We start from the raw sequence: 12,116 nt of genomic DNA, 5'->3' as shown, positions 1-12,116 counted from the left end.
CTCATACAACTGTTTCACCCTCACACACACACACACACACAGTATAACGTACCCTTTTGCATACCAGTGTAACCCTACTTGGCCCTCGTAAACGCTCACACACGCGCGCAAATTAACATCTTTCATTCACGCTCTCTCTCTTCTTCCCTCTAACTCACTCGTGCATTTCATGCTACCGTTATATAGGGTACGGGAACACAAATTGAGTATAACCGCAGTTTATTCTTGTATATTTGATAAGTTTTATAAGGACATCTGTGTTTATGAATTTTTCTTATCAAATCTGAAGTGTATCGTCTTGCAAAAAAATAGGGATCGCTACGTCACTGTTAATTCGTGCAAACCATCAGTGAGAGGTTCAGTGGAGGGGTGTAAGTGCAAGCAAGAGGTGGGTGGGTGGGTGGCAGGTTGGCAGGGTTGGGTGCGAGCAAATAGCATGGTGAAGAAGTCAGACAGCAAGGCATTCTGCAGTGAGCCTTGTGATGATTCAGTTAAATTATCACCATTATTACACGATACAAACAAGGGAACATAAGGAGACTCAAAAACATACATTACTTTTCCCTGTAATTCATGACATTACCTACCATTAAAGATTGAAAAGTGGCTCATTGTTCTCAGTGCAGCAAGTTAGATCATTTCACTCCTTTCTATGATCATACATCTTAGTGGTCAATATAATATATATGCAAATGAATGAAAGACTAAATATGTATTTAGAAACACTTTTGTTCATATTATTTATTCATACTTTCCATGAACTGTGTCATGGCAGTGTAAATGTGATGAATGTGTGCTGAGACAGACATTATTTTCTTTTCTCAGCACTAAATCACTGTGCCTGTAGTGTCATTTTTGCAATGAGCTCTATATGTGATTATTGCGTAGCACCCAGTTCTCTGCAAAACTGTAACTATGTATCTCACACAATACAGATGTAAAACCAACTAGCAAAACATCATATTTGGAGATTCTTAATGAATTCAAAGTATAAACTCCTGTAATGCACATCGTTGATCAAAAGAAAAAAATCTCAAGTTAGCATAACTTAATTGAGTCAGACAATATGGAAATATCCAGATACAGCTTTGCATTACATGTATCTTTTGAGTATTGAGTATCATATTCTTTGCAGCCTGTGATAGTAGTGATACACTTTACATCACATTCTTTTTTCTGTCTCAACATGGTCTTTACAGTCCCAGAGAAGATGTGATCACTGAGAAGATTCCTCACACACAAAGCATAAGTCATTGCAAAACTCCATAAGTGTTCACAATTACATAAATGAACAGCAGCTAAGCAAAAAGAAAAGTTTTGTGTAATTAATGTTCACGTGTTTAATCCTTAGTGCTAGTTAGTGGTCTGCCTCACTTTGCTGCTTGCTTCATCATCATCTGTTGCAGCTGCTGTTGATGCTTTGCAATATTCTCTCTCTTAGCTTCTGCTTCCTTCTCCAGTTTTTCAATGGTATTTCCATGGCGTTTACTGAAAAATGAAAAATAGTTATATTACAGATTAAATGTCTAATAACAAAAAAGTTACATATAATTAATGAAGTGGTTCAATGAAAGACAGATTAAAATCAGCATTGGAATAAATATTTGAAAATCACAAGTAAAACCAAATCTTTGTATGAAAGACAAGATGTTTTGTGTAGATGGAAACAGGTCAAGAAATTATTCACGAGTTTTATTCCTCTGAATCAGAGGGATGTTCACATTGACAATAAACACAGCTGGTGTGAGATTTTCAACTTGAAGTTCTTGGAACTGTTTTTCAGTTTATGGTTGAAAATGGAAAATCATGTGTAGTATGCCTGCAGAAAAGGAGGCATGTATGTATTTCATATGATTAAAAAAAAAACAGTACCCATAAATACTGTTGTCAATGAGAGCAAAAGATGCAACACTGAACCAAACTGTCTGACTAAAAAGGTTGAAGTTAGAGAAAGGAACCTGATGAGAACAGCAGCTGCTTACTTGTATAGGTTTTACATTCAGATACCCGAAATTACTTGGTATTTAAATTGCACATTTCTTACAAAAATATAATACATTTTATTCACTCATTTTCATCACTATTTTCAAAAGATATCAGGACATCAATAATCTGACAAGCAATTAAAGATGCATTTCATAACAGGATAAACTTCCGATAAACTAGCAGTGGGTTACTGATAAAAGCTTATTAATGAGATCTTAACATAAATTTCAGTCTTTTGGTGGCCTTTCTATCCTTCTCCATCTCCTGATTTGTCCTACCACTATGTTTTCCATCACATGCACATTTACCTTGTTATTAACAAGAACATTATTAGAAACAATAACCAAATGACTGAGATAGAGTGCAATAAAATTCACAGTAACCTTAAAGTTTTACATCCCATATGGTAGAGGCACCCATATGGTAGAGGCACAACACCTAATCAGGTTGGAAAACTACTGTATTAGAAACTAAGGTGACTTTAAAGTGCAGGAGAAAAGAAGTGAGTGTTATCTCCAATGTAATTTTAATCCTACAATGAGACAATCTTGTCTCAGCTATCTCCCACAAAAGACCTCTCATCCAAATGGATATAGGCTAATATATTAAAGCTTTGTAGTCTTTATGATATGCCAATTAAAAAACTGTAACTGAATAGCAGAATAAAAGCAGTGAATTGTTGTCATTTGACAAAGTAAAGCCATTCTGGTTTAGTTAAAGTTCTATACTCTATAAAATTATTATTAGTCTTAACATATCAGTTTTCTCTGTAATAGATACATACTTATTTTCCTTCTTTTCTCCATGCCTTAACTGGTCAGATGGATGCATTAATGATGCTTAAAGATATTCGATACCATGACCTCAAAAACAGACTAATTCTGACACTGCCAGTAATAAAAACAACAGTATATATTTGAAAGCAATAACAGTATATATGAGAAAAAATCTATTGAGTTGCTGCCTGTACTTTTTTTCAAATCTGTAATCACATAAGCTCCTAACCTGTTTTATAAATAACCAAGGTGGCAGATAAGACTGCAAACAATTATATGTATCTATATAAAGCTTATAGTCAATCATACAAGATTTATATCAAAACACCAAGCTGAGATCCCACTTACAGAAAATAAGATTAGAATTACAGAGAGGAGAATGTTCTCAGTATTCTCACTGTCTCTTTTAATTACCCTTTTTACTTTTTGCAAAATGTCACAAAATACAATAATTTCTTTCAACTTTCCTGTGGAGTTTTTTTTTTCTAGGTTGCAACTCCTTTACTACAGGTAAAAAAAGTCATGTTACATGCTCTAACCTATACAACTCCAACTTAAGCCAATCATCTTGAGGCAAAGGCATCTGATGCTGGCCATCCCACCATGCTAATACAGCCCCACACTGCCTGGCCCAAATCTGTAATCATCACTCCTCCATTATCCCCACCCACCTGTAGGACGAAAGTTGCTGATCATCGCTACTCATTACGTCACTCCTGGTGAAACTGCCACATTTTTCACATTTTTATTACTTCCTTGGTCTTTCCACCACCACTGATCATGATTAATGTACTGTCCATATGCCTTTGAACATCTATGTTGCCTAAAACAATGAATAGTTCCATTTCCTATGAGATAAACAGTAAGCCAAAATTATCTGATTCACTGAGTCAAACTTTTTTCCTATTCAATATAATAAAATAATAATCAAACAACTATGCAGTCTGGCATTCTACTATCCATGTCAAAGCATTTAATATTTTTCATTCAGTCATTTTCATCTCTCTCTCCAAATGGCCAAACCAATGCAATCTACCAGTCATCATTGCTTAGCCAGGGGACTGGGTAGCTTTGTGTTACAACACTCAGTTCACGGTCGAAAGATTGCAAGGTCAATCCTGATTCATGACAGTTTCTTGATGAGAGGAGTAGCACTCTCTTAATTAATCCTGGCAGAGCTATGTCGTCTTAACTACCTAGCTTTGGGAGATTCTGTAATAAATTTCAATCATTGCATTGTGTATTTTCTCAGCAATCATATCTTGGGCTCATGAAAGATTAGTGTTGCTGGACCATTTCCTGCTAACTGTATCCCTTGCAGCATTGCCTATTTTGTTGGTGTGTTATCTGTTGTTGACTGGAGACTTTAGTGAATCTCTAGACACAAGCTTTTTCATATAGAACAATAAAAGATGAGATAATTGAATACATGAACCCCTGTGTCTGTATTCATGGTGCTTATGGTCAACCCTAGCTAACCGTCATAGTTACCAGAATTTATGACAGACTCTAGGTAACCATCATAACTAACAGAATTTATGACAGTCAGTCTTATGGACACCAGAAGTTATGGATCATATCTCAGTCACCATCTGCTGCTAGAATGCATGCTTACAATTTCTCAACTTTAAATTTATGGAATGAAATAAATTCTTGGCATTATTTTCTGGGATTTGAATTGTTCTGACTTTATATTACAACTTTTTGGAGAAGTTAATGTATCTAATTGAAAGAAATATGATATATAGAAGATTACACCCGACAGCCTGACACACACAGGCAGCACAAGGCAAGGATTTGTTTATGTTTAGGAAAAGTGATCGCTCTGCTCCCTGTAATGATTTATAATATCTTTTTGCCTCAAAGAACATTTTTTTACTCATACTTACTAATATTTATTGTTATATTTATAATAAAAAACAGCTGGGGATCATGTTATGGTATGTACAGCCATGTTGTCTCGATGTTGACACAATGGGGAGTTTTCAGAACTAATCCGGCAGATGTTGTTGCTACTGCATGTCTGCTAGTGACAAGAGCTAAAATAGTGTTATTGTAAGTCCCATATGCATACAGATGCATAGAAAATTGATCATTATGATACTTTCAAAATTCTGCATTGACTTTTAAATATCTTATATGGATAATTTTGAAAGAAGTTGGTCAAAATTATTTTTTGTGATTATTTAGTAATACTGTTATCAATGCCTTAAATACAGCATATTACAAGTCTAAAATCTATTGATTTGGACAATGAAAAGATAAAAAATAAGACTACTATATAGTATAACATGACATACTCAGTAACATAATGATATAAGGATAGAGTTATTTTCGTGAGGATTTTAACATCTCTTTCACAAAGCAAGCAACATGGCAAAGTAATTGGACACCAAAACAAACAGCTCTCAGGACTGCTCTGGCATAACAGGAGAGGAATACAGGAAGCCACAGGCTCATGGAGTAGTGGCATGGACACTGTAGCAGTAATTAACTGGTTGTCCAACTACATGTTTGTTAACTTAAACTAAGGCAGGCTAGTCAGATGTTTGTTTTGGTTAGATATACAGCATTACTCCCACCAGGACACTTGAGTTGCCTATTTTCAATTAAAATTGTTGTTTCCATATACTAGGAAGTTGATCTATGTAATCTGGAGCTGTAAGTGGCACAAACATGCTGTCTTCATTTTTACCATCATCTACATTAATATGCTTCCGATCAATGGTGTACTTTTTTGGAAATCTCAAGATGACCAAATAAATCTAAATGCTAATTCACTAGAAAATCAACTTAAAATACTTTTGTTCATGAATATATTTCAATTTTACCTGTTACTACTTAGAAAGAATTGTGTAGAAAAGTATATTCTATAAGCTAACTGCATCTTTATGTATATAGAATGACACTGTAGGCATATTTGATATTGCTTCTGTGTGTGAGAAGGGGACATGTGCTACTGCCTGGTGACACTCACTAGTTTACCAAACTCCCCATTCTTACGGTCATAGGCATCACTAAGACAGAATAAACCCTGCCTTAGCATCCCATGTAATTTTATGGTTGTCCATACGAGTTTATGGTTGACCATGAGAGTTTCTGACAGTTGTCTGAAATGTGCCATTTTGTTCCACTATGACCAACAGACTTAGCTATGATGGTGTGTAGAATACAAGCCCTGAGGCATGCACTCACTGCTGTTGCTATGGCAAAACTACTCACTAAGCACTGTGCACAGACCACGGTTGTGATGACATATTTGATGGGAGTCCAATCATCTTAAGAGGATTCTTAGACTGGAATAAAATATCGCTCAGAAAAGTAGCACTTTCATCAAGATATAAAGGCAACACTTAATCATAATGACTTAAAATTCCTCTAATTTCATAAGTTATTATGGGAAAATGAGAGGAATGAAGTGTGCTGTAGATGAAGTGTATGAACAAAACCAAAACTTGCTACTCTTTTTAACCTCTAAAAGGCAGAAGCCACATCCATGTGCTTCTAAAGGAGACATGAATGGTGAGAAAATTATTATAGTAGAAATGCAAGGGACTATTGGAGCATTAGCTGCCAACACTCTCACCAGTGTGCACAAAACCAAAACTGTTGGTGGAAGGTTTTCAACCTCCTGGTTTGTGACTAAAAAAGAAAATTTGTCATGTCCATTCTTTGTAAGTACTATTAACATGGTAGAGTTTGCATACCAGCACTATTTAAAGACATGTCTTTCTACTAAAAGTGACATCAACCAGAAGTGAGAGTTGATGTGGTGTCCTCAACCATACCATGTGTCATCTCGGATATTTATTTTTTCTCCCTCACCCAATCCATTTTCCATGCCGTGATTGGGGTTCACAGGTACATCAATGATCTGCTCCTTAAAGGTACCTGAAAACTGTGGATGAATCTTAACTGGCACCAAGCTTAACTTATTGTGGTAAGTCTAGTTGTGGTAAGCACTCAAAGAGCAATGCAGATGGTGGAGTATCTGTAGTCTTGTTGTAGAGTTTTTGTGGATGTTACAGATTCCCAAAATGTTCCCATATGACATATCTCCATGCTGACTGAGCATCTCTGATGCTTGATAATGACAAAGGAGAATTCCTCTATATCCTGCTCATCATGGGCTTGGATGTGGTTAACTATAGTATAAGGTGACAAATATGGAGATTACAAGCTTTGATTTTTTTATATTGAAGTGTGTCAGTCTGACCAACCATTGACACTTACTGTTCTTAATGTAATGATGGCATAAATCCCAGACAACTAGATTTGCCTTGATCACAATAGTCCCAATACTCTTTCCAGCCTTTTCAGAGGCACTTATTTCATGTTTTGTAGAATCTAGGCAGTACTACTTATACATCATAATATGATGTATAATATATATAATATATATATATAATATATATTATATATATCTAGGTATTAACTGATTGACTGGAACCACATTAAGGGCCCTTTACATAACACTATGGGGTGCCACAGTATATTTGCAGTGATTCAAATGTAACCATTCGGACATGGCCACTCCACCGCAGCCAAACTTCTGCTGGTAAGGCAAGGCATTTTTGTGCATGGCCAAACTTGTAAGACAGGAAAAATTATCAAGCCAGCATGGTAGCACCACCAAAGAAAAACATTGGTGGTATCACCATGGTGGACTCCTGTTAATGGCTGCCATAGCAAATGGAAGCATGAACAAACACCTAAATTATATCATGTACCCCTAAACATGGGATAAATTGTATGTTATGAGTATGAGGCAAGGTACAGACAAGAAATAAGGAATAAATACTAACAGACACAAAAGTATACAGTTACTGCACACTTCAGAGACTGATTTAACAAAAGAAGTGGGATAAAGTGATGGATAAAATACATAAATGACCAGACAACTAAAATGCAATAAGTACCAAACTGCTTGCCGAGAAAAAATTTATGCCACTGAAATAGTGGCATAAATTGCATTTTTGGATATGTGCAGGACTCTTACAATAGTTTACTAATTTCAAATTAGTCAGACATTTCATTCTGCAAGATCCTTTTATGGCTGGTGAAGGAAACCCCAAGGAGAAATTGACACACAAGTATAAATTTTGGTTTTGTTAGTATGACTGTACCAAACTGCTTGCTGGCACAAACATTATTTCTAAAAGAATTAAAATGTATGGACTTAATTGCAAGTTAATTAACATGCTACTAACTTCACCAATAAATGTACTTAACCAGTTATTTTAATTTAGTATCTCCAAAGCCATCAATTATTTAAAGCCTTCAATATCCAAAGCAGTTTTTCAATTTGACACGGACCACCCACGCTGCTGGTAATATTGTGGTGCCTTACATTTCCTGCTGAATGTAGTCCACCCTCTTGCTCACATTCTGGCGTGCCTCCTCCAGGTCTTGGCGAATCAGGGCTGGGCCAATCAGCTTGTACACCACATTCTCCTCATTGATTAAGTCCAGTTCCTAGAAAAGTTGAAGGGTAATCAGTACAACGAAGTAACACAGGCAACAGTCTAATATAAAGGCACTTCATGAACATTTGATTTTTAGATTTTTTTTTTAAGTTGTGACTATAATAATGCTATCTTCAATCCTTATTAAAAATCCAAATGCAAATATTTACAAAGAAATTCTAAAATGCCCAGGAAAAACTGATATATTATTTGAGAAAAATATGTTATCTACAGTTGATCCTAATTAATCAATTTTTAGTTCATAAAAGCTTATCAATGAAATAAACCCATTTGTTTCAATTTGATTTATAAGTAAGGTTGTAGTTCATAATACAGGTGCTGCAAATAGCACAACTGTCATACAAATGAATTATTACTTAAAAACCATATATAACAATATTTTTAACCAAGAAACTTTTTACATTATAAGAAAATTGGATTTACAGAAGCTTATAGTATGAAGGAAAATAACAGTTCATAAGCTTTACCTCTTTCACAACCTTATTTTCATTTAGCTGTACATCAAGCTGTGTCCTTAACCCTGATGTTTTGGAGATGTCTGCAATAATGATAAATGTATTAGCACTGCACATACTTATACAAAGGCCCTATAATATTTCCTCAGTTGAAATGATAGAATGTTTATAAACTGGTGGATTTCCTGATGGCATATAGTGTCAGCTGGTCAGCACACATCAGGCCACAGACTGTGACAAGCTGTGCTCAAGCAAGATCATTGGCCACTGGTGATGATCCTGGCCAGCCTCTGACTGAAATAAGTGACTATGATTATTATCTATGTACCAGGCCAGCAATCCCACATGGGGTGGCTCAGACAAGGAACCACACACATATCATTCACACTCATGGCCCTGTCAGTCCCTGGTAATAAAGGATAGTCTCATGATTACTGCTTTACTTTTAAGACAGACCTGACCAGTGAGACAACAATACATCTTCAGGTGATTCATTCCATAAGATCTTTTCATGGCCAGTGAGAGAAACACAAAGGAGAAACTGATGGATCAGTACAAATTCTGGTTATGTTAACTCAAGAGTACACTACGCATCAGTCAGGAAGTTGCACATGGCCATCCATATTATCTTCCATTAGGTTTAATCTTGATATGCCCTTAACAGTTAGGCCATTAAGAGAATGTGCATGGCAGCTGCATGATTTTATAGCTGGGAGATGTAAGGCCAGGTATCTCTCACACATTACAAATACTCAACCATTTCCTCATTTGGATTTTGTCATTCAGAGTATTTTTTTAGCCGTACTAAGTCTGCACATTTAAAAATAACCATGATACAAAATTGTTATTGTTTTGAGGATCCGAAAGACTGTCATGTGGCAATCAGGGAAAATTGTGCAATAGAGTACAGGTTAAACCTTTGATACTGGTAAGAAAAATCAAATAACCAATAATAATTGGTTATTATATTAATACAAAACATATCTATACCAGTTGGTGCCGAAATCAAGAGGATGTGATTTTCCGAAAACTTATTAGTATGGCAAGGCACATAGCAGGTTGGTTGGCAGCAAGGTACCAGTGTGTCACGTGACGTCTCACTTTTTGGGATATTTGTAGTTTTGTACATTAAGCAGCACACAGGTGATAAATAAACAAAGCACAGTAAACAGCACATAGGTAATAGACCAATAAGTATATATCAGAAATAACTGCTAGATCCAGTGAAGATCCTGATTGTACCTTGAGGCAAGTTAGGTTAATTTCCTGTATCTATCCAAGTTAGGTATAGAAAACAATGTAACCAAGGCTAACCATACTCAGATTGTAAGGGTTCCCACTTCCCTCTCCACCTATGTCTCTTTAGGTATACATGGGTACCTTGAGTGACGAAGCTAAGTATAATCCAAACTATAACCCCTTAAAATTTGTGGGATGCGGCTTACCGAAAAAAATAATAAATAGATATCATAAAGAAAAGCCGCTGTGCACCTAACACAGCAAACGAACAAACAAAATCCAACCTTTTACTTAAAACTAATCCCTGTCCTAACCTAACCCCTTGAACCTCCCACACATCACTCTCTATCTCCCTCAGAACTTCAGACAGTGAACATTGACCTCAGCCCTGTCATGACATCACTTAGCTCCTACTCCAAACAACGCAGTGCAGTACAAAGGCTACATAGATGGTGTGTTCCGAGGGTGTGTTGCGGCACCTGTGATGCACGTGGTGTTTATCAATAGCCTGGGCTTGTTTGGTATGTTCATCCTCATCTATTCACACAGTACTACACTAAAAGTTATAATAATGTGCTAGTTTACCCTTCTGGATCTTCTTGTAAGCCTCCACCTCCTCCTCGAGCTTCTTCTGCAGCGCCCCGGGACCCATGTTGACTTGATGGAACAGACACTCAGACAGACGGACAGGCACAAGCAGTCACACGCCTTCTTATGGTCTCTGTCCATTCTATTACTTTCCAGTCTCATGTTCTTTTTTTTCTTTTACTTCTTTTTTCATTCTATCTTCACCTGTGTGTATATCTATTAATAGCCATGGTGTTGTGGATGGTTTAGGTGAGTGGTTAGAAAGATTATTTTGCGTCCGTGGAACTGTGACAGCGCGCCAGATTCAACTGTGTACTTACCTTGCCTTGCCTTGACTTGCCTTGCCTGTGCCTTGCTTTTCATATCTTACCATCCTCTACATTTCCTAACCGCTGTACCATATTCTCGATTTTTTTTTCTGTCTTCTGCTCATATATTTAACTCTTGGCCTTCCTTTGCTTCTCCTTTCCTCTATGAACCATATAACTGCGATGTAGTAAACGTTCTATACCTCCTGTTCTCACAGTTGTATACCTATTATCTTCCCTGTAATATTTAGATTAGTAGCAGCAATTAAATTGTATGAATTACTTTATTTGGAAATGATCTCCATATAAAAACATGAAGATATAGAGACTTCTTTATTCCCAGACCCTTCTCCCACTTTTCTTGCAACATTCCTTATAGATGAAAGCTAGGCGCACACGGTGAAAGCCAGTATCATACTTAATAGCTGAAGCACTCTGAGGCACAATAAGCATCAATCGCCTGAATACAAAATAGGAAATTCACTCGCCTCTGGTAACCATGAACAAGGAAAATTATCTTGTTTCAACTGTAGTTACCCAACATTTCTTCTTAAACCGCGGCAATCTAAGGCACGATAAAGTAACATTCTCCTCAGTACAAAACATGAGACCCACGCCCCTCAGCACACATAACACGCAGCGCTGGGTAGAATGGAATGTGTGAAGGGAACTTTCCTTTTGTGAACCTGTTGAAACGTGAGTCACGGTGTCGTCAACAGTTCTTAGATTTAGAGAGGGGCGAGGGCGCAGTTTCCCCGCTTGCGTTATGTTAGTCTATTTTATCTATTAATTTATTTGCTTTAAGGTTACATGATCCCTTGTTGTGATGAATTTTGATGGAAGTACTTGATGGCCGAGAGGCGGAACGAGAACTCCTTCCCTCCTCTTCTTGCTCTTCCCTCCCCTCCCCTGCTCTGCTCCGTCTCTCCTCGTCCCCCCTTGTTACGTCACTCACGTCTGCTCCTCCTCTCGGCTTGAACTACTAGAAAGCTGACTTCTTGGAAATGTAACTTGAACCTTCCTTGAGGGTTAGATCAAGCCTTCAACAGCAGCGGTTTCCAAACTTTTCAGATGACTGATTCCTTTCTTGAAGTTTCAGCTTATTCATCAATCTCCTGATATTTAATAGATGAAAATGGTGACGAAGGACTGGTTTGTAACTCAGCAGGAATTCTAGAATCGACTATATCGACTTTCCATCATTTATCCACCTCTTTTGATCCTCCAGGTATTTAGTGATCCCATTTTAATCCTCTAGACTTTTATTAAAACCTTTTA

General features: G+C 36.8%; 1 protein-coding gene and 1 long non-coding RNA gene across 7 annotated transcripts in view; one reads left to right on the top strand and one right to left on the bottom strand.

Moving 5' to 3' along the window:
* The window catches only part of LOC135114151 (uncharacterized), an 81,536-nt gene that overhangs the window by 44,054 nt on the left and 25,366 nt on the right, over positions 1-12,116 (top strand). The window lies entirely within an intron of this gene.
* LOC135114150 (prefoldin subunit 6-like) lies at positions 203-10,685 on the bottom strand. The gene is made up of 4 exons (XM_064029900.1): positions 10,528-10,685; positions 8,716-8,786; positions 8,113-8,237; positions 203-1,488 (listed from the first exon to the last, which is right to left on the bottom strand). The coding sequence occupies exons 1-4, from the start codon at positions 10,592-10,594 to the stop codon at positions 1,371-1,373; spliced, it is 381 nt and encodes a 126-aa protein (XP_063885970.1). The 5' UTR covers positions 10,595-10,685; the 3' UTR covers positions 203-1,370.

Source organism: Scylla paramamosain, chromosome 27 (assembly GCF_035594125.1).
Source record: "Scylla paramamosain isolate STU-SP2022 chromosome 27, ASM3559412v1, whole genome shotgun sequence".
NCBI lineage: Eukaryota > Metazoa > Arthropoda > Malacostraca > Decapoda > Portunidae > Scylla > Scylla paramamosain.
Note: the sequence above shows the minus strand (reverse complement) of the source record. Positions and strands in the feature narration are given on the sequence as shown.

Coding starts and splice junctions, on each gene's coding strand:
- LOC135114150 (XM_064029900.1), bottom strand. CDS start 10,594: ATGGGTCCCGGGGCGCTGCAGAAGAAGCTCGAGGAGGAGGTGGAGGCT. Junction 8,787..10,527: donor TTACAAGAAGATCCAGAAGG/GTAAACTAGCAC, acceptor TCATTATTGCAG/ACATCTCCAAAACATCAGGG. Junction 1,489..8,112: donor GACTACATTCAGCAGGAAAT/GTAAGGCACCAC, acceptor TTCATTTTTCAG/TAAACGCCATGGAAATACCA.